General features: G+C 49.6%; 1 protein-coding gene across 4 annotated transcripts in view; it reads right to left on the bottom strand.

The window, feature by feature from the left end:
* The window catches only part of SPEG (striated muscle enriched protein kinase), a 168,235-nt gene extending 158,134 nt beyond the window's left edge, over nucleotides 1–10,101 (bottom strand). For all 4 annotated transcript variants that reach the window (XM_075609604.1, XM_075609606.1, XM_075609605.1 and 1 more), the window contains exon 1: nucleotides 9,049–10,101. In XM_075609604.1, the coding sequence (XP_075465719.1) occupies nucleotides 9,049–9,466 (418 nt within the window). In that variant the 5' untranslated portion in view covers nucleotides 9,467–10,101. The remainder of the gene's footprint in view (nucleotides 1–9,048) is intronic.
* Nucleotides 10,102–25,149: the final 15,048 nt, after the last annotated feature.

Raw genomic sequence — 25,149 nt, 5'->3', positions numbered from 1 at the left:
TATTCGTAGTAGGGCTCGGGGCCTATCTGGGGCTTTAGGGTAAAGTTCTGGCCTAGTCCAGGGACTTACTTGCTCCCTGGACACGTCCTCTTCCCTTGCTGCCACCGTCAAGACTGCCTCGTGGTTTCTGTTCACGCCAAACACTGTCTCTCTCCTCCTAGAAGATTCTGTGACATGTAGTCTCGCTGTCTCTATCTGCGGAGCCGCCTAAGATGGCCGCCGCAACTCTGCCACTGCGCATGTGCGTCGCGTTACACTGCGCATGCACAAGACCTAAGATGGCGGCCCCCACACTCCAGGTCCGCCGCGGAGCTCTGGCAGCTCCGATCCCCTCAGCAGCTTTCCTCCCCGCACCGGTGGCAAGAGGGGGCTCGGCTACATACATTTCAGAGAAAAACAGCACAGGTTCACACTACAGACTCCATGGGATGGGAATGTGTTTTCTTTCTCTACACAGCTAATACACTTTCCTAGTTGTATGGGTCCTATAAAACCAGGACTAGCTGAGCTATGTCCTCATGGTTGTCACCATGCTGCACGCCTGGACGCTGGTGTGAATGTTACCAAAACAGGACCATAAATCAGGACTGAGTCCACCTGAGTTACAGATCTTTTCTCAGGTTGCCCACTAGACATTACTGGTAAATGAGTGAGGCCGGTTTGAGACGTCACCTGGGACACTCAACAAATGTTTTTCTAGAACATGTTTGCACCGTAATTTCCACCAGTGCGGTGGGGGCCGCAGGGAGCGCATTGGCTGCGTCTATCCCGGGATACGATAAGATTTTCTGTTAACACTTTCACTGCCAGAGGGGCGAGCAATACATTAAAAATAAATCGAGTCGAGCAAATGAGCTAACACTTTAAGGAGGTTAGAACGTCTGAGTGGCTCAGAAGCTGTCACACTTTCAATGGCAATTGAGAAGGGCAGAGGGCAGTTAGTTGCTATCAGGGGATTAATACCCAATGAGTCTCCTCCTGGCGATATTATGGCGACACTGCATCTTCTGACAGAAATCTGAACATCTAAGATCATTTTGGTTTAGACACCTCTGCATTTCTCCAAAAACTGGAGGCAAACCCCACGAGTGGAGCCTAAGCAATAACACTATACAAGTAGATCAATCGATGGAGTTGGTCGCTGTCATCGTGTGACACTGCACAGAATATTTCATCACAAAGTCAAAGCATTGCCAGGCGACCAACCAGCGGAGCAGACATTACTTAGGTCAGCAGAACAGGTTGAGCCATTGAAGGCTTTATGGTTTTCTTCTCTTAATACTGGCTACAAACCCCAGAATACAAAAGAGAAAGACGTCAAATGAAAAGACTGTCCAGCTGTCAATCCTGCCAACCAATCGCAAGGCAGCTTTCAACAAAACTTGATGACATCACAATGACATCTGCATTTCAGCTGGTAAAATCAGACATAAAAAAAGTTATGGTGGCTACAAAAGTGACAACAACCTTCCACCATACTGTGTACAGTAAATAAAAATACCACGCATGGTGCATTTCCATGTCTCAGACAGGTCTGTAACCCTGTCTTTCCCCATCAGCGCTTAGCACACAGTGCGTCCACTGCAGCCAGGGATTCTGGGTAATGACATGCAAAGAGTGTGTCACTCTTTATGGTTCCTTGTTAAAATGGATGAGGAGAAAATGGTGACACCCTGTGCTCATTTGCATGTCATTACCCAGAATCCCTGGCTGCAGGGGAAGCACAGTGTGCTAAGTGATAACGGGGAGAGGCAGGGCGGCAGACCTGTCTGAGACGTGTGAATGTACCAGACATTGTCACATGGATGATACATTCCCGGGGATTTACTAACCTGTGATGCAGGTTATCACAGCGAGATCCCACGGTAACTGCTATTAACTTGAATGCCTCTCTAAAAATGGATTTTCCCCCAAATTGACCATTTTTTATACTGCCAAATTCTCTGCTGCCTTTTACAGAAAACATTTTTCTATCTTTTTAAGATATTTAACCCACTGAATAGGGTCTGGCGCCTGGCCGGCAATGCCGTGGCCATCTTTCATTTTCTCGCCAGTGTCGTGTTCAAGTGATTTATATGGCTTATACCAGGGGTGCTCAACTCCAGTCTTCAACACTCCCCCTCCCCCCCCAAACAGGTCAGTGTTTCAGGATATCCCTGCTTCAGCACAGATGGCTCAATCAGTCACTGATTAAACCACTGATTGAGCCACCTGTGCTGAAGCAGGGATATCCTTGAAACCTGACCTGTCGGTGGCCCTTGAGGACTGGAGTTGACCACCCCTGCTTAAAATGTATCCAAAATGACATTATAATACTCCTGTGGTTCTTCTACTCCCCAATTTTTTGAGATCTGGCCCTTAGCCCTGCGTGTACATCAGTGTCCAAGCTGAAAAACTTCTAAACGTTAAACAGTCTTAGCCACTTCCCCTGTGGGTTTCTCATTCAATGACGCATTGTATCCCAAATGGGTGTATTTCATGATACAGATGTAGCACATGGCATTGTTCCCCCAGATAACACAGCACATACCGTTATAATGCAGAATATCACCAAATCACCATCAGATTAAATGCCAGTGTTAGTGCAGAACATCCCAACACAAAGTATCCACCAGAATACTCCAGAAGGAACAGTGACGCCCGCAATATCTGTGTATGGTATCTGGAGCAGGGGTGCGCCCCAAAGGGGGGGGGGGCACGGTGGTTGCAGAGGCCCCGGGCTCTTCCCCAAGGCATTTAAATTAAATGCCTTAGGACCCCGCGTGATGCCTCTGCCATGTCACCTACCCTGACTTCGGCGCCACGTTGCCATGTCAACGTCACGTCACACGACCCAGCTGCGACATTTAACGCCAAAGACAAGGAAGGAGGGGGGGCGCGAGCTGGTAAGGAGAGCAGGCAGGGGTGTGCAGGGGGGAAGCTTGCTCGCCCCATGATCAAGCTCAACTTCAGTCCTCAAGGCTCCCCCTCCCCCAACAGATCGGGTTTTAAGGATATCCCCGCTTCAGCACAGGTGGCTCAATCAGTGGCTCGGTCTAAGACTGTGCTGAAGCGGGGATATCCTCAAAACCTGACCTGTTGGGGAGATGTTGAGGACTGGAGTTGAGCACCCCTGATCTAGAGACTACAGACGCAAAATGATTAAATGCACGGATATCCTCAGGTCATCCCAGAACAGGACTGGTTAGGATTTGTGACTCAGCTCAGAATAGTCCCCACATCTCTGTGGCCAGAGTTTTCCCATTTTGGGCAGTATGTTCTCTGCGCTGTACTGACATGTTCACCTGTACCTTCTGCAAACTGCCAAAAAAATGCTTACACCCCTTCTTCTAACCTCCCACGTGCATCACTGCCTCCCACGTGCTTCACTGCCTCCCACGTGTTTCACTGCCTCCCACGTGTTTCACTGCCTCCCACGTGTTTCACTGCCTCCCACGTGTTTCACTGCCTCCCACGTGCATCACTGCCTCCCACGTGCTTCACTGCCTCCCACGTGCATCACTGCCTCCCACGTGCATCACTGCCTCCCACGTGCTTCACTGCCTCCCACGTGCATCACTGCCTCCCACGTGCTTCACTGCCTCCCACGTGCATCACTGCCTCCCACGAGCATCACTGCCTCCCACGTGCTTCACCGCCTCCCACGTGCATCACCGCCTCCCACGTGCATCACCGCCTCCCACGTGCATCACCGCCTCCCACGTGCATCACCGCCTCCCACGTGCATCACCGCCTCCCACGTGCATCACTGCCTCCCACGTGCATCACCGCCTCCCACGTGCATCACCGCCTCCCACGTGCATCACCGCCTCCACGTGCATCACTGCCTTTGCCCTCTCTTCTATCCTTATACGTCCCTCCCATTCCACTGTGTATTGTGTTCATTTCACAGCCACGTGTGCCAGCTTTTACATCGGCATGTTCTGCCCCTACATTGTCTCCAGGTGTGTTGCTCTTGGGCAGGGCCCGTTGCCTGTTCAGCCCGGCATATTCCTGATCTGCTGGGAAAACATTGGGGATATCAGCCCATGAAGAGGGGCACAGTCCTCCTTATATTAGAGTCTGCACAATATGACAGAAGACGGCAAACACCCAGCACAGCTCCGAGGGCAAGTTCTAAATGTAAAGCCGAGCATGTTTAAAGCTGCAGACCAAGCAATATCCTACATTTGTGTTTTTTTAAATAAATCAGTTCCGTACTATCAGAAAATACTTGGAGCATTTTTTGTAATCAACTCTGAATATAAAGTAACAAGCATGTTTTGTTTCTATAGCAACCATTTACAAAGTCACATCCCCTTCCTCTTCTGAAACAGGCTCTGGCACACCCCTTTTTGAGCCCCGCCCTCTCTCTAGCAGTGCACCAATTGTATCTGGCGACTGCCTGGTCACATGATCTTCCCCACAGAACTTTGCATCTTTGGTCCTCTTCTACTCCACTGACGGCCATTTAGTGAACCCCTGAGCTGAACCTTCACCGATCGATCACAGGAGAACGGATCGATTGGCAACTTAGCTAATTACTTCATTGTGTGGATTTTATTCATGCACATATTAAAGGGGAAAATATATATATATTTGTTTTTAAACAGCAGCTTGACCTGCTGCTTTAAAGGTGGGAAAATATGTCCCTCCCTAGAAAACAAACACACTGGGTCTAAATAAAGATCACAGCCCCTTTCCGAAGCACCAGACACAGACTCTTGCCAGTGATGTTAAGCTTTGGCCACCTGCCCCTGTGCCCTCCAACCCACACTAAGAGCAGATTACGCCTCTATAAGCAACCGCCCTATTGCTAATTGGTAGGAGTTAGGAGACAGCAATTGTGGTGTAAATAATGATATTGTTTGATAGGGCCAGTTTTTGAGCCCTGTCACTGCCAGGGGACCCCGCAACCCACTGCAAAGGGTTCATTAGAGAGGGGTTAACTGGGGATATATAACAAGGCAGAATGAACCGCTCACCTCTTCTGTTCCTAATACAGTGTAGGGTGCATAAGGGGACAAATATGAGATTGATCTAGATATGATCCGAGAGAATCTGGTTCCCCAAATGCTGCACTCAATACATCAAGGAGAAGTGATAGGACTCTCGCAGGCCTTCAGATTAATGTTCTGATAGGCGGTGCCATTTACATATTTGGATCAGATATAAAAACACAAAAATAATAACATTTTAATTACATCCAAAAATGTAAGTACACAATAAAATGAAGTATATACAACAGGAAGTCTTAAAATCCTCGTAGTGCTGTGGTACTAATGCCCTCTCTTCTACATTCAAAGCCAGGCAAATTGACACCCGGAATTTCATTTTATGCTGGTAAAAAAGTACAAAATATGCAGGTGGTAACAATATAGCACTCGGCGACGCAGAATTCGATATATCCAATTCTGCATCATGTAACTCCTCTCTAACTGTAACTATTCACACTCTCCAAATATTCACACTCTCCAAGTTTGTGGCAAGATACTGTAGGAGAGAAGTACCTGGGTACTTTGATGTTGAGATGCAAGGTGAAAACTGCACTATTTGCATACATTTTGCTCTGAATATACAGTGCGGATCCTCTACTGCGCACACTTGGCGGCTGACTGCATAGCAGACTTTCCAAACCAAAAATGTGCCATCAAAGTGAATCCAATGACGATTTGTACATAGGAATACCTAGTGAAGTCCTTTGTTAGAACACCTAGTAATTATAAGATGGTAAGAACCAGTATAATCATCCCACATTGGGGTTGTGCCATATTGAGCAGACAGATCCCAGGTCTCCTATCTCCTGCAGCGTCTCCTGTAATATTTACGCACTGCCACAGAGACGCCTACAACTGCGTGGCTAGGATAAAACCCGAGGAACCGACGTGATGTGGGTGTCGCTGTTCCCAACTCCTCCCAACACCATGTCGCTCCGTCGCTTGTTGCTGGGAGGATGCAATGCAGAGAAGTGAGCAGAGACGCCTGCCTCCTTTATATTCATTTCATTGATGTTTGTGACACTCGTAGATTTCTTTACTGTATTATAATTTACGCTTTGAAAAAAAATAATGGCCATAGTCCAGGCTTGTTCTCAAGGGCCACTAACAGGTGAGAGTTGGAGGATATTCCTGCTTCAGCACAGGTGGCTCAATCAGTGGCTCAGTCAATGACTGAGCCACTGATTGAGCCACCTGTGCTGAAGCAGGGATATCCTTACAACCTGACTTGTTGGTGGCCCACCCCTGGTGTATTAGATGGGAGAAGATACGATGCACTCTATGGACACTGTCTTGCAAAAAATACCTCAGGTGCACGCCCAACGCCAACCGGCGTGAATAGTAGCGAGTATAAATCTCCTATGTATAAAGAGAAAAGAGCAGAACTCCAAAGGACTTTGTCACTTGACAACGGTCTAAGTGACTGACCGAAACGTCGATTGTCTTCAATAAATGTTGTAATTGTTCATTAGCCCTGGGGAGTTCTGCTCTCTTCTCATATAGGAGACCTGTACTTCCTACACCCCTGGTGTGTGCCATGTTAAACATGACCCGCAGGAAAGCTCTGCTCACTGAGCTCAGACATAGTAAATGCATGCCAACATTTGAGTAACTACTATTGTACCAAATAGGAGCTTTATTACCTACTCTCTTATAGTCCCTTATTCTATACATTGAGATAGCGCAGATCCAGTGCTGTCGCATGGAAAGTCCCTTGACTTCAATAAAGGGTATAGTGACTTCAGTAAGTTGTTGCTTAAATGTGTTCTGATTCAGTATAACTACTATGTAATTAGAAGAATGCTGGTTTATTTTTATAAGCCTATTTGCAATAGTAAATGCCCCTTAAAAAGCATGAATTCTCCTTGACGATCCACGGCCCTCTGACTGCTTCTCACCACATTCCTGCTGAGATGTGATTGAGTTACAGAACACATGTTGTGCTGGGGAGGAAGCCGTCTCTGACACACACATGGTATTGGAAACGGCATCAAGAAGTGGGGCTTTGATAGCAATTTGTTTACAGGCAAAACATGGGATAATATGGCAACAACTCACAGCCTGTGTATCATGGTATGCACCTTACGGTAAGGTAACAATGTCCTGTATTGCCCTGAGGAAGGTCCCTCTGCGAGGACCAAAACGTTGGCTGTCCTGTGTTCACAATACATTTTGCTTTGGAATTAAAACTGCGGTGTGCTGTCTCTTTATCATCAGGATCCCCCTGGTAACTGTATGTTTATATATATATATATATATATATATATATATACAGTGTTCGACAAACCTATACATTTGCATGCCCCGGGCGAGTGGATTTAACATCGTGGCGAGCTCCTATTGGCCCAAGCAGCACACATGTGGTACTAGGTGGCGAGTAGATTTTTTTGTTTGGCGAGTAGAGTTATATATATATATATATATATATATATATATATATATATATACACCTCTGGGTGGTAACTTAACTCCTTGAGTGACTTATTTCTCTGGAGCATTGGCAGACCATCTTTCTGATGGGACTAAATAGGTAGAGAATAGCCCATTTTTTGTTATTGAGGCAGGTACCTTTGCCAGCTCCCTCCTTATCCTCTGCGAGTCAACAACGGGTGAAAGGCGAGAATCTCACTTTTGCGGGATGCATAGACAACAAAAGACTTGGGGACAATCATATAACAGAGCCAATGATGTATTGACCAAAGACTTCCAGTTGCAAATTAAATCAAATATTCCATTGCTTCTATGGAATATTTTCGACTAAAAAATCGGAAGCTTTTTCTTGCATCTTATTTAACACCAATCTACAGCCACAACAATTCTACGTGCTGGAATTACTGCTGCCCCCACCAGTGCTGAATATGGTTAATATATCTTGGTATGGAAGTTCTCTGGTGCTATGCAAAGCTATTTTTAGCAGGCCCGTCTTTTCCTCTGCAAACCTGTTCTCTCTCTCCCCCCATCCCGCAAGTCCTTCATTATATGTGAGGGGGGTACTGCATACGGTATCCCTGTTTGTTTGATAAAAGTTGGCAACTATAGCAGCAGTAACTCCTACACTGTACTGCAGGACAGGGGGGCTCAACTCCAGTTCACAGCCCCCCCCACCAGGTCAGGTTTTAAGGTTATCCCATCTTCAGCACAAGTGGCTCAATCAGTGGCTCAGTCTTCCACTGATTGAGCCACCTGTGCTGAAGCTGGAATATCCTTAAAACCTGATCTGTTGATGGGTGGGGGGGTCTTGAGAACTGGAGTTGAGCCCCCCTGTTGTAGGAGACCCAATTCAAAGTTAAAAAAACCCATTGATGATACCCTGATTATTTCTGGGGTATGTGAAATGCATTACCACCTGCAGGGCAATTTCAGTAGCATGTATCTAAAACTATGCATAAATCCCCAGTGCCTGTAACACCACCAATGTCATTGGATCATATGTGCAGTACCAGGTACAAATGGCATCACTTTGCATTCAAATTTTAATGTGCTGTGCACTCATTTCCCTCTGCATGCACCAGTGAGTGATGGGGAGCGGTTACCGGAGTTAGGAGAGTAGGTAATTGGCTGAATATATATGTGTGTATATATATATAATATATACATTTTATATATATATATATATATATATATATATATATATATCTCACAATAACATGTATCATAAGTTGTGTCTGCAACTGGGGTAGTTTTCCTCTCTATTTCCATTGCATAACGATATCAGGTGCAGATTGGCATACATTTCTACTCCTAAGAGATCTGCGCCAAATGTAAGAGGCAAGATTGGCACATTTACACCTTGACATTTTTGATTTAGAGACAATTGCACCATCTTGGTAGAAGATCAAAGGATCTTTATCACAGGAAAAGCTCTTATTGCTTTCAATGGAATTCCTTGTCTTTGGGTTGAGCAGCTGGGGGGACTGTAGTACATATGCCCATTGTCTTTAATAATGTTGCATACTTGACCACTTTTCTAAAGGTGGTTGAGTAGGTAGCACTTTTGCATTACGTTGCCTTCACCCTGGCATACACACACGCTGGCAGCACTATGCCACACCACCCCCAGACCCGTTATTACCTTCTAGTTCAATGATGGCAAGCACAGCCCGGGTGATGGCTTCTCCCATCGGATTCTGAGCGATGCAGGTGTACACTCCAGCGTCCTCCACCTTGCTGTCCCTGATGCAAAGCGTCCCGTATTCCTCCCCTCCAGGGTGAAGGGGGTCCTGGTTCTTGTACCAGCTTAGGGTTGGCAGAGGGTGCCCTGACACTGCCACCTTGAGGCTGATGTCACAGCCTGTGCCTATGGCAGCGTTCTTCAGCTTTCGGACAAACTGAGGGGGAGAGGGCTGAGGCTGGGGTATCACCTTTCGGCGCTTGGGGGGCGCAACAGGGCTTGGTGGGGATGCCACAGTCCTGCTGAAGGGTCGGGTAGGAGCAACAGGGGCTTCCTCCTCACTTTTGGTCAGGGTCATCCTTACGTGGGCACGGTGCATGGTGGACACAGACACAAAATCTTATTCCAGGGAAGGGAAGTGGGCAATTTGTATAGAGCTGGGGGGGGGAGGCAGAGCGGTGCCCTGCTCGTGAAGTCACCTGTTGCTGCAGGATCCCAGTGTGTCCGTTCCTGCAAGTGGCAACGTGTTCATGAGCTGTGTCTGAGCAGTGGAAGAAGTAATGGCGGGCAATAGGGTTTCTGAAGGGTGCAGAGAGCTTGGAGATGGGACCTCGACCACATCACATGTTTTGAGAGCATGAAGAAGGGGCAACAGCCACAGGGCTGTGGGGGAGGCAGCAGGCCTGAAGGGGCAACTGTCACAGGGCTGTGGGGGAGGCAGCAGGCCTGAAGGGGCAACTGTCACAGGGCTGTGGGGGAGGCAGCAGGTCTGCTGTCAGAGTGACACTGGGCCTGGCACTTTCTTTCCCAGATTGTGATACTCTGAAACGCCACTCACTTGCTGAGCACTCTCGAATTAGACCTCTCCCATGTGTCCTCTGACCTTTGTCCAGGTGCCTTCTCCTCTTGGCAGGGCCTGCTGTGGTGGAAGCACTCGGACATGCCCCCAGGTCTGCACCCCCTTTTCTTCACCCTCTCCCCTTCAGTCTGTAGCCTGCAAGAAAGACCCTGCAGACCTGCTGAGCACTCAAATCAGCCCCCACCACTCCTGGAAAACCCTGCCCTCCCACCCCCTTCTCCCTACCACTCCAAAAGTGGCACTGACAGCTGCCTCCCCTCCTGATATGTGACATAATTTGGCTCAAGCTTTTCATCTCCCCCCACCCCCTCCTCCTTCCTCCCCCCTCTGTCCACCACTCTCCCCACCCCCCCCCCCCCCCCCACCCCCCATCCCCCCTCCCTAGCTCTCATCTCCTTGTGCAAAGAATAGTAACTAGGCAGGAACTTGCCATATACAGAGGCGAGGAGCTGGGCCCAAGCACAGCAAGGAGGTGGGATATACAAGGTCCCACAAGAAAAGAGGCAGAACTTTTGCTATTTAATGAAGACTGCAGGGTTCCTGCTGCTTGGCTTTCACATTTTCAGGCATTTCAGAACATTTTTTTAAGCTTGATCACTTGCTTATATCCGTGTGTCAACTTGGTCAAACATTTCTGATTATATTATGTTTTTGCCTTCCAGTGCATTTATTTATTTATTTATAAAATATTTTACCAGGAAGAAATACATTGAGAGTTAACTCTCGTTTTCAAGTATGTCCTGGGCACAGAGTTAAGACAAATAATACATGTTTACAAATACAGTTACATAAATGAGCAGGGTATATATTATATACAAGACATTGCATGCATGGTACTGCAATATATTGGAGGCCTTATAAATATTATATATATATATAATATATATATATATATATATATATATATATATATATATATATATATATATATATATATATATATATATATATATATATATATACATATATATATACATACATATATACATACATATATATATATACATACATATATACATATATATATACATATATATATATATATACATACATATATATATATATATATATATATATATATATATATATATATATATATATATAGAAAATAGAAGAAAAAGGGGCCCAATCCTAGTGCATTACTGTGCAAAAAGGTATTTAATTCCCAAAAAGGCTCATAAAATGAACTCACAAACATAAGAAGTAAAAAAGCATGTTATGAGATAATACTCATGCTCCAAAGGATCAGGAAACGCCGCAGCACTGCTACACTGCTCCGTGACTCCACTACATCCGATTTGGCCCTCGTGAATCACCGCCCGCAGGAACTCACGACATCAGGCTCTCCACAGATTTCCTTCCCCGGGAACACACCTCCAGATGATTTAGGTTCCCACCAGGGACACTCGATGTGGCGGAACAAGCGGATGACGTCACACGTTGAATAAGGATGCCGAGCAGGTCTTGGAGCGACGCTAGGAGATCCACAGCACACCTAGCCCTACGCGTTTCATCATCAGCTAAACTGATTTCATCAGGGGAGCATGAGTATTATCTCATAACATGCTTTTTTTACTTCTTATGTTTGTGAGTTCATTTTATGAGCCTTTTTGGGAATTAAATACCTTTTTGCACAGTAATGCACTAGGATTGGGCGCTTTTTTCTTCTATTTTCTATGCAGGTGGAGAGGGAGGTCGTTGTGCCCTTTAAAGAAGCTGCCCTTATCCTGATAGTGCCTTTTGTTTCTCTTATATTGGACATATTTGGACTTCAAAGGACTAAATATATAGTATGGTATTGAGTGGGTCCACAGCACACCTTTGTGTAACAATTTATGCACTATTCATTTAGTATCATTGATTTTACAGTAAGAGAGTATTATTGTTTTATAGGTCATTATTTTTATTTTGTACTTTGTATTTTCTTTATATTTTTTTGCTGTCATACTACACCCAGGCGCAGTCCTTAATTGTATATATATATATATATATATATATATATATATATATATATATATATATATATATATATATATATATACTTAGGGAACCATGTTCAAAATGGTTTTGAAGCAAAAAGTGGCACTGTGTGCTCATTTGCATGTCATTTCCCAGAATCCCTTGCTGCAGTGGAAGTGCTGTGTGCTGGGTGATAATGGTGAAAGGCGGGGTTGCAGACCTGTCTAAGACATGCAAATGAGTATACAGTAATATATCCATTTGATATATATATATATATATATATATATATATATATAAATAAAACTAATGTATGAGTAATATTAGGCCCTATTTAGAGATCACTGCAAGATATTATTGTTAAGCTAGCAAATGTCCAGTATATATTGGAGAAGATGCAGAAGTAGCTTGTTTGTGTCTAGGGCACTAGGGACGTTTGTGCTATTTTAGGCCTGGTGGAGTGGGTACTAATTAAAGTATTAATTAGTGGAGGGCAGAGGGATAGAAAGAGACTGACTTGTCTGGTTTGTCTCCCTGCTCATGGTTTAGAATAGTGAGGCAGAGACACAAGTGGGATTGTGTATTAAAGTTACCCGTGCTGGAGAAATGGTGCAAATATACAGCACGATTTATCAAACAAAAAATACAAAAGGGTTGGTTTGTGTATAAATCTGGTGCTGATTTTTGTAGAGGAGGAGGGGGGGGGGGGAAACAGGTCTTCTTCAAATGAATATCAATTTAGATCTAAACTACAATACATAATTAAGCTTGAAATAAAGGTATGTGGTAGCACATTAGCATTTATCCACTGCCAATTAGTATTCCAGCACAAATACAGTACTACTAATTTCCTAATCACTGGACGGCGTTTTTAGTTGATCCCTAAAAAACATGCGCAGGTTCCCCTACAAAAATAGCCCTATGTACCTGTAACGGGTATTCCACCCCACCCAATCGCAGATAGTGTGGGTGCGGGGAACTCAGTGTTACCAGGTGTGGTGCTTTACCTGTTAGGCTCACAGGAGGGCTGAGCTTCCGCCACGGGGAACCTGGGGCAATTATGTTAAGAGTAACCTTGTACTCGGTGCAGCGCCTCCACCTGCAATGGTTCCTAGCAGAGCAGGAATTGTTCGTCGCAGGACACATACAAAATAACTCGCACACCGTAATGTATAATAACTAAGGTCTTTACTTAAGATCACATGAACCATAGAACCATATAGAATAACAGGTGTCCCTCTCTGGAGGAGACACTAGCTAATGCGTCGCGCAGGACGCTTTCCCCAACACCGGGTGATCCCACCCCGTGTCCAACAATCCCCACACAATGTCCCGCACTCCTACCGAGAGAGGATATCTGTGACTGCGCAGTCACTAACTAATAGAACTGTTGGTGCACTTGTAGAGTTAGAGTACCTGCCGAGAACTCCAGTGCTCGGATCTGCAACGGCTTCGAAAAGGATCCGATGACCGAAGACACCGGAACCACCACCATTGACGATCCCACGCAGAACCTCTGCCGCAACAGTCTGCACCCAACCTTCGGAACACTGCGCAGCGTCAAGGGAGTCCCTAACTGACTCCGTGAACTAACGTGACACTCGCTGTACTATAGGCCGTCCCTACAGCACAGAAAGCTTGAGGGGAAACTCCTAGGGCCTATGGGGCAGCCTATCTTAACCCTGGCCACAACACATGGCAACTTAACACTAGGCCCTCTTGTCCGCCCTCACAGCACTGACCGCTGTGACCGGACAATAAGGCACCTCACGACCCTAAGGGCAGCGTCCCTAACCTAGGGCCGTCCCTTGTCAATTACCCACTAGCCTGGTGGGGAGTTGGGGCCTGTAGAGGGAGAAAGGGGGTGGCCCGGTATTAAAGGGGTTGCACCCCATATGGCCATCCCCTGACCTCACCAGAGAGACAAGGGGTTAACTGGACTGCGGTCCAGGGATGAGGTTTGCACCTTGAAAATGTATGTTCCCCTGTTCCCATGTTTCATTATAAGCATGTATTTTAATGTTTTAAAGTGCATTTCTGTATCTCCAGTTCTGGAGGTCGCAGAGAGTTCATATTTGGCCAATATGTGGAGTCACTGTAGGCATTAAAAACTGGCAAAGGTCGACCCACTGAGCCCACCAGAATGGAACTTATTAATATGTGTAGATATTAAAGTGTATATGTATTTTATTTTGGATCTGTTCTGAAAATGCAGGCTAATAGGTCATGAAGGGGAGACGGCTGAGTAGCCTAAGCACGGTGATCAAAAGTTAACTGCCTTGATTGTTACCCAATGTCTAGGGATTAAGTATTAATCAATCAACAAACTGTTACCTGAGGGCATAGGTTAGTCTGTTAGTCTGTGTCTCCACATTAGAGAGTGGATACAGATAATTGTTCACCAATAGGCTGTGTTCAATGTTAAGAATAGGGTTGCACAGGTATATAAACTGTGTCAACCCTACAGTTTTTAGTTGTGCTGGAGTTGTGCTTCTGATACTATCTTGAATGTCCCTGGATTGCTGGAGTTGTGCTTCTGATTCCATCTTGAATGTCACTGGACTGCTGGAGAATTGCTACTGGATACTTCTCCATCCCCAACCCTAAGTAAGTGTTACCTTCTTGTCTGTTAATTGTACTATATTGCTGTGTTCACCTTATTTAAGGAATAAATTATATTTTATTATATCTAAGCCTCGTTCAGTTCAACCCAGATATTTGGTGTTCATTATATCTTGTCATAAGCTACCGTGACAGGGCCTACCTGGGATATGGGGGACCTTACGTGGTGCAGGAGCTTCACTCGCTCCCTACACCCTTCCTTCCCCTTCTGCTCCCAGCTCTGACTGATGTAAGTGACAGGGTCCCTAACCTGAGGGCTGTCCCTGGCAACACTCACTCTACTGGGTGAGTCAGGGCTATCTCGGGCCTTGGGGGTTGCTGGCCTAGTACAGGGAGTCACTGACTCCTGTACCCTACCTCCTTCCCTTGGCTGCTCCTGGCTCTGACTAACTGCGTAGTCCCAAACCCACACAATGTATCTACTTGATCCTGTAGAGTCATCCTCCAGCCCTATTGGCTCCCTGGGGTCATGTGGCTCTGCCCCTATGCACCCTGGGGGCTGACAGTCCTGCACTACGCATGCGCGAGCTGTCTGTGGGCCTCCCACGCTATCTGGCTCCTGCGCATGCGCAACAGCACTACTAATGGCGGCTTCCTTCACTCCGAGCCGCCGGGACCCTCGCGACGCGACCGCGGCCCTAGCAACGGCCTGATCGCGTCCCCGGCAACCGGCCGCATCTCGGAGGTAGCGCGCTACTCCCTGCTCCGGCCCCCACCTTTGGAAGCAGCCGTCGGGTCCGTCGCTGGCTCCGGCGGCACCCGCGACCGTGCTGCTCCAAAGAAGGAGGGTCTCTAGGAGCTGCTGGAGACCAGGGCTACATACCATTACAGCACAAGCTGCGCAGACAGAAGGCTTTGATACATAGCGACTATCAATACTTACTTACTTACGTACATTTGCTACAAGGCTAACACAGGCACCACACTATGTCACGTAGTCCAACATGTAAGCTGCAGAGAGAGGTGATCAGCTGTTTTACCTCCCATTTATAAATCCCTTGTGCTGCTGAGGGTCAGACCAAGGGGCTCGAAATTGTTTACTCAGTGAGTTGATGTCCTTGTAATATTTACTACTAGCTGAGAGACCCGGCGTTGCCCGGGATGTAAATGCGTAATAGGTAGTATTATTTATAAATCGTGGAACAATAGGTGAGTATTTGTTGTAAAGGTTGGATAATAATGTTGAAAAGAAAGATGGAATAAAATGTAATACGATGTTGTTTAAAAATGGTTTATTGTAAACACACCACAGTACAATGTATATTTTGGTGACATAACAGATGTAAAAATGTGAGGCGTGTGTCCTGCTAGGGTGTGAGGCGGCAGGTGGCGCGTGGGTTGTGAGTACTGTCTGTGAGTGGGGGTCCTGCTAGGGTGTGAGGCGGCAGGTGGCGCGTGGGTTGTGAGTGCTGTCTGTGAGTGGGGGTCCTGCTAGGGTGTGATGCGGCAGGTGGCGCGTGGGTTGTGAGTGCTGTCTGTGAGTGGGGGTCCTGCTAGGGTGTGAGGCGGCGGGTGGCACATGGGTTGTGAGTGCTGTCTGTGAGTGGGGTCCTGCTAGGGTGTGAGGCGGCAGGTGTCGCGTGGGTTGTGAGTGCTCCCTGTGAGTGGGGGTCCTGCTAGGGTGTGAGGCGGTGGGTCAGTGATGTCGGTGCGTAGGGGCGGGAGGCAGCAGGTGTGTGTGGCGGCAGGTATGTGTCGAGTGTGGCGGGAGTCTGTTGAGTGCATGCAGCGGCTGTGAGGCGGTGGGTGAAAGGCAGAGGCGGGCGGAGTAAGGGCGGGTGAAAGGCAGAGGTGGGTGGGCGCGAAAGCAGAGGCAGAGAGGCAGGAAGGCGGGCAGGAAGGCGAAGATTGGTGGGAAGGGGGGAAGGGTGTGGGAGGGGGGGATGGGGGTAGGATGTGGGAGGGGGGAAGGGTGTGGGAGAGGGGAAGGGTGTGGGAGAGGGGAAGGGTGTGGGGGGGGTGGGAGGGGGAGGGAAAGGGGAGGAGGGGGGAGGGAAAGGGGAGGAGGGGGGAGGGAAAGGGGAGGAGGGGGGAGGGAAAGGGGAGGGGGGGTGGGAAAGGGGAGGGAAAGGGGAGGAGGGGGGGGGAGAAATGGGAGCGGGGGGAGAAAGGGGAGCGGGGGGGGGAGAAAGGGGAGCGGGGGGGGGAGAAAGGGGAGCGGGGGGGGGAGAAAGGGGAGCGGGGGGGGGAGAAAGGGGAGCGGGGGGGGGAGAAAGGGGAGCGGGGGGGGGAGAAAGGGGAGCGGGGGGGGGAGAAAGGGGAGCGGGGGGGGGAGAAAGGGGAGCGGGGGGGAGAAAGGGGAGCGGGGGGGGGAGAAAGGGGAGCGGGGGGGGGGAGAAAGGGGAGCGGGGGGGGGGAGAAAGGGGAGCGGGGGGGAGAAAGGGGAGCGGGGGGGGAGAAAGGGGAGCGGGGGGGGGAGAAAGGGGAGCGGGGGGGGAGAAAGGGGAGCGGGGGGGGGGAGAAAGGGGAGCGGGGGGGGGGAGAAAGGGGAGCGGGGGGGGGGAGAAAGGGGAGCGGGGGGGGGAGAAAGGGGAGCGGGGGGGGAGAAAAGGGAGCGGGGGGGGAGAAAGGGGAGCGGGGGGGGAGAAAGGGGAGCGGGGGGGGAGAAAGGGGAGCGGGGGGGAGAAAGGGGAGCAGGGGGAGAAAGGGGAGCGGGGGGGGAGAAAGGGGAGCGGGGGGGGAGAAAGGGGAGCGGGGGGGGGAGAAAGGGGAGCGGGGGGGGAGAAAGGGGAGCGGGGGGGGGAGAAAGGGGAGCGGGGGGGGGAGAAAGGGGAGCGGGGGGGGGAGAAAGGGGAGCGGGGGGGGGAGAAAGGGGAGCTGGGGGGGAGAAAGGGGAGAGGGGGGGGAGAAAGGGGGTGGGGGGGAGAAAGGGGAGCAGGGGGGGGGGAAAGGGGAGCGGGGGGGGGGAGAAAGGGGAGCGGGGGGGAAAGGGGAGCGGGGGGGGAGAAAGGGGAGCGGGGGGGGGAGAAAGGGGAGAGGGGGGGGAGAAAGGGGGTGGGGGGGGGAGAAAGGGGGGGGGGGGGGGAGAAAGGGGAGCGGGGGGGGGAAAGGGGAGCGGGGGGGGGGGAAAGGGGAGCGGGGGGGGGGAAAGGGGAGCGGGGGGGGAAAGGGGAGTGGGGGGGGAGAAAGGGGAGCGGGGGGGGGAGAAAGGGGAGCGGGGGGGAGAGCCGGCGTTGCCCGTGAGTTACATTTAGCGCTAGGAAAAGGGGGGGAGAGGGGGGGGAAAAGAGGGGAGGGGGGGGGAAAGTGGGGGGAGAGGGGGGAAAAGGAGGGGGACGGGGAAAGGAGGGGGATGGGGGAAAAGGAGGGGAGGGGGACGGGGGAAAAGGAGGGGAGGGGGACGGGGGAAAAGGAGGGGGGGACAGTGGACAGGAGGGGGGGGGACAGTGGACAGGAGGGGGGGACAGTGGCCGGGGGGAGGGGGGGGACAGTGGACAGGAGGGGATGGAAGGGGGGGAGAGTGGACAGGAGGGGGGGGAGAGTGGACAGGGGGGGGGACAGGTGAAAGGACAGTGGACAGGAGGGGATGGGAGGGGGGAGAGTGGACAGGAGGGGGGGAGAGTGGACAGGAGGGGGGGAGAGTGGACAGGGGGGGGAGAGTGGACAGGAGGGGGGGTGACAGTGGACAGGAGGGGGGGTGACAGTTGACAGGAGGGGGGGAGAGTGGACAGGAGGGGGGGTGACAGTGGACAGGAGGGGGGGGGCAGTGGACAGGAGGGGGGGACAGTGGACAGGAGGGGGGGGACAGTGGACAGGAGGGGGGGGGCAGTGGACAGGAGGGGGGGGCAGTGGACAGGAGGGGGGTTGGTTTGCTTTAAATTGACGGGTCCCTCCTCTCCACTCCTCCTGTATCTTTCTCCGCTCCTGACCCCCCCCCCCATGTGTAGCTCCGGTCCCCACTCTACAGTGTCTGAGACACAGTGTAACACACACACACACGCACACAGACACACACACAGTGTCCCACACACACACTGTCACGCTGTGACACACACACACACACTCACTCACTCACACACTCACACACACTCACCTCTCCTTCTGGCCACCGCCATGTTAGTTAGTCCGCGAGGGAGGAAGGGGTCCTTCCATCCGCCGCCATCTTAGGTGCCGCGTGGCAGCGGTAGGCTGCCCTGGCCAATGCCTGTCCCCGCGCCAGGGAGGTGAGCGGGAGGGAGGTGAGCGGGAGGTGAGCGGGAGGTGAGGGGAGGTGAGTGGAGGGAGCGGGAGGTGACGGAGGGTGCGGGAGGTGAGTGGAGGCAGCGGCAGGCTGCCCTGCCCACTGCCTGTCCCCGCGCCAGGGAGGTGAGCGGGAGGTGAGGGGGAGGTGAGTGGAGGGAGCGGGAGGTGAGTGGAGGGAGCGGGAGGTGAGTGGAGGCAGCGGTAGGCTGCCCTGGCCAATGCCTGTCCCCGCGCCAGGGAGGTGAGCGGGAGGGAGGTGAGGGAGCGGAGGTGAGTGGAGGCAGCGGCAGGCTGCCCTGCCCACTGCCTGTCCCCGCGCCGGGGAGGTGAGTGGAGCGGGAGGTGAGTAGAGGGAGCAGGAGGTGAGTGGAGGCAGCGGCAGGCTGCCCAGCCCACTGCCTGTCCCCGCGCCGGGGAGGGAGTTGAGCGGGAGGGAGGTGAGTGGAGCGGGAGGTGAGTGGAGCGGGAGGTGAGTGGAGCGGGAGGTGGAGGGAGGTGAGTGGAGAGGGAGGTGAGTGTGATGGGGGGGAGAGGAGAGAGGTGTGTGTGTGTGTGTGTGTGTGTGTGTGTGTGTGTGTGTGTGTGTGTGTGTGTGTGTGTGTGTGTGTGTGTGTGTGTGTGTGTGTGTGTCCTTTGGCCCGTCACTCCGCCTCAGGCCAATGAGAGGTGTGCTGGGGCGGGCGGGCCAAGGGACCAATGAGATTGCCGCAAGGGACGCAGACATACAGTGCTTTCAGAAATATATAGTAGATTGATCCCAAAGCTCTGGTCAATGGGAGAAATAGTAGATATACTCATGATGCATGGGTTCCGGATTATTTTCAAAGACAGGAATATCATGAAGATGTTCTGATCTCACTATAGTTCGCTAAATAGATGGGGCACATGGTACTGTGACGGTGCTCATCTAATAACAGGAAGCGGACCCGCTGGGCTGACGCAGGATATGACTTCACTTGAGCTGAGCCGAGAGACAAGAGTCCTGAATGAGTATATCGGAGTCGGGATCACAGGCTGAGGTTGAGGCGGGTGGCAGAGGATCGGAGTCAGGATCACAGGCTAAGGCCAAGTCTGGACGCAAAGGAATAGGAACAAGCTTGAGACTCACAGGAACAAACATGAAACGATGCTCTGGCAAGTTCCTGGAGGAAGTCCTGTCTTTTTATAGGTAGGACACCAGTATCCAATATGACCACTGTCTCATCAGTGTGGGCGGAAGTGAAGACCCATAATTGCCAGAAAACAAGATGGTCGCTGGAACTTCAGGGTAGCCACAAATTGCGCCAAAGCCTCATAGTCCCCCCCCCCACCCTCCCCCCACCACCCCCAACGGAGCAGCCTACGGGCAATCCAAGGCCCAGTTTGAGGGTAAACATCCTGTGGAAACCTCGGATCATAGAAGGGGCATGGATGTCTTTGGAATCCACCCAAGATCTTCCTAGTGTCCATACCCGCTCCAATGCACCAAGTACTGGAGCTTGCCGCGAGAGATTCGGGAGTCCAACAGGTGTTGAATTTCAAATTATTCCAGATCTTCCTTCATGATAGGACTGGGAGGGGAAGGGAGGAGAAGAAAACTAATTTTGGATGTAGGGCTTGAGGAGACTGGTGAAAAGTGATAAATAGGCGCAAAAAAACTTAATAGGTGATCACTGTAAATTCAGTGAAGTGAATAAAACACAAAAGCACAGAAAATCTAAGTGCAGGAGAAATGTAATGTGAACAAATGTCAGCTACAATCTTGGCTCGTGTGAAAGGCCTACTTACAAAATGTAAGAGTTTCAACAGCAGTGTCTAATCAAGGCTTTGGCAGTCTATCCAAGGTGAGTGTCAGCTCAGCGCAAATCGAGGGAGAAGCAGCTCCAGTACTCAAGAAGATGTTGCCCCAATGTAGAGAGAGAGGAAAAAGCTACATAGCACAGATCAACCAGGTTGAAAAAGTTTTAATCTAAGTGTAAAATTCGCACTCACCATTTGTCAGTAAAAAACGGGCATATCACACTGCAATAATGTATTGAAGAGACCGCTTAGCACACCAGCTCACCCTCCTGCAGCCACTGTTAGATCTCTGTTTGTCTCCAGCCCCTACTCCATCGCGTCTCCGCGGGTCTGGGCGTCTGACCCGTTTTTTCTCCGGTAGCAACCTCGCGGCCTGCGTCTCCTCTCCAAAATGCTCAGTATAATGAAAGGACTCCCACTCAACGCATTTCGTGTATCCAGTAGAATGAAAGGACCTACTCACTTGGGAAGTGGGGAGGGGCGGGCTTAAAACCTGGGAAGGAGGAGCCACTAACCTCCAACAGCTGAGACAGCTGAAAATAAGTTAACAAAACACACAAAAACTTAATGACCCTTTTTGGATACAGATCCAATGGTGGTCTTTCTCCCTCCTAATAGAGGTAAATGAGAATTTTAATCCTAATAGAGATATATTAGTATTTTATCTGGTAGTGTTAGGACTTGTGAACAGGCTTGTCGTGGCTCGCAAGCTTACAACGCTTTGGCCAAAGGGTTAAACTAAATGACCCTTTTTCAAGAGAATATATAAGTATTTTACTGTGTATTTTTGTCATATTGGATGTACTGTAGCATTGGGCTTCTCTGTCCTTTGTTTATATTGAACATAAGGCCTCGTTCAGGGTGCCGGAGGCAGGAGTTGGAGGGCAGGCGTTCGCCAAGGCGGGCGGCAGTCTGCTGGGCGCATCTTCCCAGCAGACTTTTTCAGGAGTTGAGGAGGTGGGGAGGGGGCGGGGCTACAGACCTGAGGTTAGGGATCCAAGTTGCAGTCTTGAAATCATTCTCAAGAATGATTTCATTGGCTGCCGAGGTCCCAGTGACGCTGCTGCAGCTTCAAAAAACGAATTGGTTTGTTTATTGAAACTGTAGCCAACGTCAACTCCGTACTTCGGAGACAGGGCAGCTGCTACCCAGACAACCAGTATTCAATTTGAATACATTGTGTCCCACGGCAGCTCGCACGTCAGCACGCCCTCCCTCCGAAGCCTGCACCCTGAACGAGGCCTAAGAGAAATTCCAGATAAAGCACCTCTAGAAGTTAGCGAACCCCAAGAAGCATTGTATGGGGCTTGGGACCTATTGGTAAAGGCTATTCAAGGACTGCTGCCACTTTCACTGGGTCCATTTCAAAACCATTGGAGGAGATGATATAACTCAGGAAAGCGATCTTCTTTTGTTGAAATTTACACCTCTCTAGCTTAGCATAGGGATGGTTGGCTCGAAGTCTTTGAAGCAGTTGCCTGACCTGTTCCACAGAGTTGGAGAAAATAAGTATATTGTAGAGCTAGACTAAGACAAAATGTTTTAGAAGATCCCGAAAGATTTCATTAACGTGTAGGTCCAGTTCGGTGACACTGGTTGCTCCTCGCAGGCGCTCAAAGAGTTCAGATATCAAAGGAAGAGGGTACAGGTTCTTTATGGTGAGTTTATTCAGACCCCCGATAATCTATACATGGTTTTAGGGAGCCATCTTTCTTCTTGATAAAAAAGAATCCGGCTCCAGCAGGAGAACTAGACTTGCGCATAAAGCCCAGTTGAAGATTCTCCTGAATGTACTCACACATAGCCTTGGTTTCTGGCTCGGAGAGCAGATATGTATCTCTCCTGGCAGGAGATCGATGAGGCAGTTGTATGGCCTGTGTGGTGGTAATACTTCTGCCTGTTTCTTATCAAAGACATCGGTGTAGTCCAGATAGAGACTAGGGAGCCCCGGACCAGAATTGTTGGAAGAGTGGTGAATCTCCAATATGGGGTGAGGAACTTGGAGGCAGATCCAAGTGCAGGATCTTCCCAATACCGTCACCTAACCAGCGACCCAGTCAATACTGGGGTTATGTTGCTTTCATCACTGGAAACCCAGAAAGACGGTACAGGTGCAGGAGCGAATGACGTAAAAAATGACAGACTCTTCATGAAGAATACCCACAGACACGAGCAACGTGACTGTCTTCTGAGTAATTGTGCCATGAACAAAGGTCTCCGAATAATATCTGGAGTTTCACGACTTAGCAGGACAATTCTGGACGAAATGTCATCTACCTCCGCAATATATTTGTCTTAACTCTGTGCCCAGGACATACTTGAAAACGAGAGGTAACTCTCAATGTATTACTTCCTGGTAAAATATTTTATAAATAAATAAATAAATATAGACAGATAATGTTGGTATGTCTCCTCTTCGGACAACCTTGTATTAGCTAACTGCATGGTCCCTTCTTTAGCTGGAGGTTCCCTCTAGTGGGACAGGAAGTGGGGCATGAGAAGAATTGGGTGTTCTGCGAGATCGTTCTGGCTCAACTGGCGCTTTCGAATTCTCATGTATACATAGAGCAATGAAATCCTGCAAAATGGTTGGCATATCTCTGCAAGTCAGTTTATCATTCAGATGTTCGGATAGGCCCTGCCAGAAGATGTCCCCTAGCACCAGGTTATTCCAACCTGTCTCGGCAGCTTGGGTTCAAAATTCAATGGCATATTACCCCACGGTGCGTGTACCCTGACAATTCTGGAGTAGCGAAGTGCAGGACCATTCATGACCTTCCAGAAAGCCTGGATGAAGGCCATAGAATCATTCATCAAGGGAGCATCTCTCTCCCACATCGGCAATGCTCACGCCAAAACCTCGTTGGAGATCAGGGAGATGTTGTACGCCAACCTGGACCAACGGGGAGAAAATAGGGATGGCTGGAGCTTGAACTGGATGGGGCAATGGTTTAGAAATACCCTGCAGGCAACAGGATCTCCTACATAGCAGAAGGGAAAGGTATGCAAGGTTTCCCAGGGCTGGGGGAGCCGCAAGTGCTGGTGTCACAGGGGCTGGTGCAGTCTGGAGGGTATCAAGTCTGGAAGCAATTGTCTGCAGAGAAGAGGATATTCGAGCCAGTCGTTGCTCTTGATCCAAGAGGTGTTTCTCATGGTTTCCTAGAAGCTGCCATTGGGTGGAAACAGCCTTCCCTACCTCAGCGGGGTCCATGTTGGCCAGAGCATAATGTGATGGTGCTCGTCTCATATCAGGAATGTTACCCGTTGGGCTGAGGCAGGATATGAATTCACCTGACCTGAACCGGGAGACGGAGTCCTGAATGAGTATATCAGAGTCTGGGTCACAGGCTGAGGTCAAGGCTGGATGTAAAAGAACAGGAACACGCTGGAGACTCACAGGAAGAAACACGAAACCATGCTCTGGCAACGTCCTGGAGGAATCCTGCCTTTTATATAGACAGGACGCCAGTAACCAATATGGCCACCATCTCCTCAGTGTAATTGCCAGGAAGCAAGATGGTCACCGGAACTTCAGTGGGGGTGCCGACCTTCTGAAGCCTCATAGGTACTATTTTTGGTAAGGATGGGGGAGTTCCTATATGCTGTTCAGTGGCTCCTAAACCAAGGGGTCTATTTACTAAAGTCTCCTGGCTGCTAATCTGGGGCAAAACCAGTGCAAAAAACTGCACCAAATGTGTAAAAGAAAAATCAATTCCATTGGAAGAAATGGCATTTTATCCTTTGATAAATTTAAGGCGATACTTTTGGTGCTGGTTTTGCCCCAGTTTCACAGCCCAGAGGCTTTAGCAAGTAACCCCCTTATTGTCAAGGTATTGACGTGACTGACAGCGACTGGAAAGCATCTGTAAATGCATATAATCTACCTAGTTACTAAAAATAACATCACTTTCTGCTATTTCACTAACACTCAAACTGTCAAGTTATAAAGATTTAACAATTAAATTTCTAGAAGTATACCCCTAAAATCTATAAGGGATAAAGGCTGCTGGTGGAATGTGTGAGACTTAGGGCTCTATGCAGTAAGCGCCGAAAAGGCTTTTTTCGCCATTTTCTCGCAAAATAGCCTTTCCGATTCAGTAAGCGCCGAAAAGTGACCAAAATCGGCAATTTTCTTTCCCGGAAAAAACCTTTCGGCATGCGGTTGCCGATAAGCCACTTTTCGGCACTTTTTGAAATCGACTGAATTCTAGTAGCTCCGATCAGCTTTTCGCTGGTGATCGGCACTCTAGAATTGAGATTTTTACGCCAATCCAGCCCGCCAACTAAAGTTGGCAAGTTGGTGGTGGAGAAGCATCGGCAAGGTCGACACTTAGAAAAAATCAAGCCTTTTTCCTGGCTGGGATTGATGCCGGGGGTCTTCGGAGCTGATACCCATTAACACCAGCATCGGAGAAAAATGCATTTAAAGCCCAGTTCATTACCTTAGCGGCTAACCGCTAAGGCAATGAAGGGGTTAACCAGCCGTGCCAGGTTTATTGTGGGTAGCGGGGGTGGGTGAAGGGGATATTTGGCCCTTGGTGGGTGTTTAGGGGTTGCGGGTGGACTTAACCCCTTCATGTATACTGGTGGTCCCTGCCAGGCGCCATGGTCCAACAGGTGGTCTCCACAGGTCACCGTGGGCCACAAAGGGGTCCCCACGA

Source organism: Ascaphus truei, chromosome 7 (assembly GCF_040206685.1).
Source record: "Ascaphus truei isolate aAscTru1 chromosome 7, aAscTru1.hap1, whole genome shotgun sequence".
NCBI classification, from domain to species: domain Eukaryota; kingdom Metazoa; phylum Chordata; class Amphibia; order Anura; family Ascaphidae; genus Ascaphus; species Ascaphus truei.
This window is presented reverse-complemented; position numbering and strand designations above follow the sequence as displayed.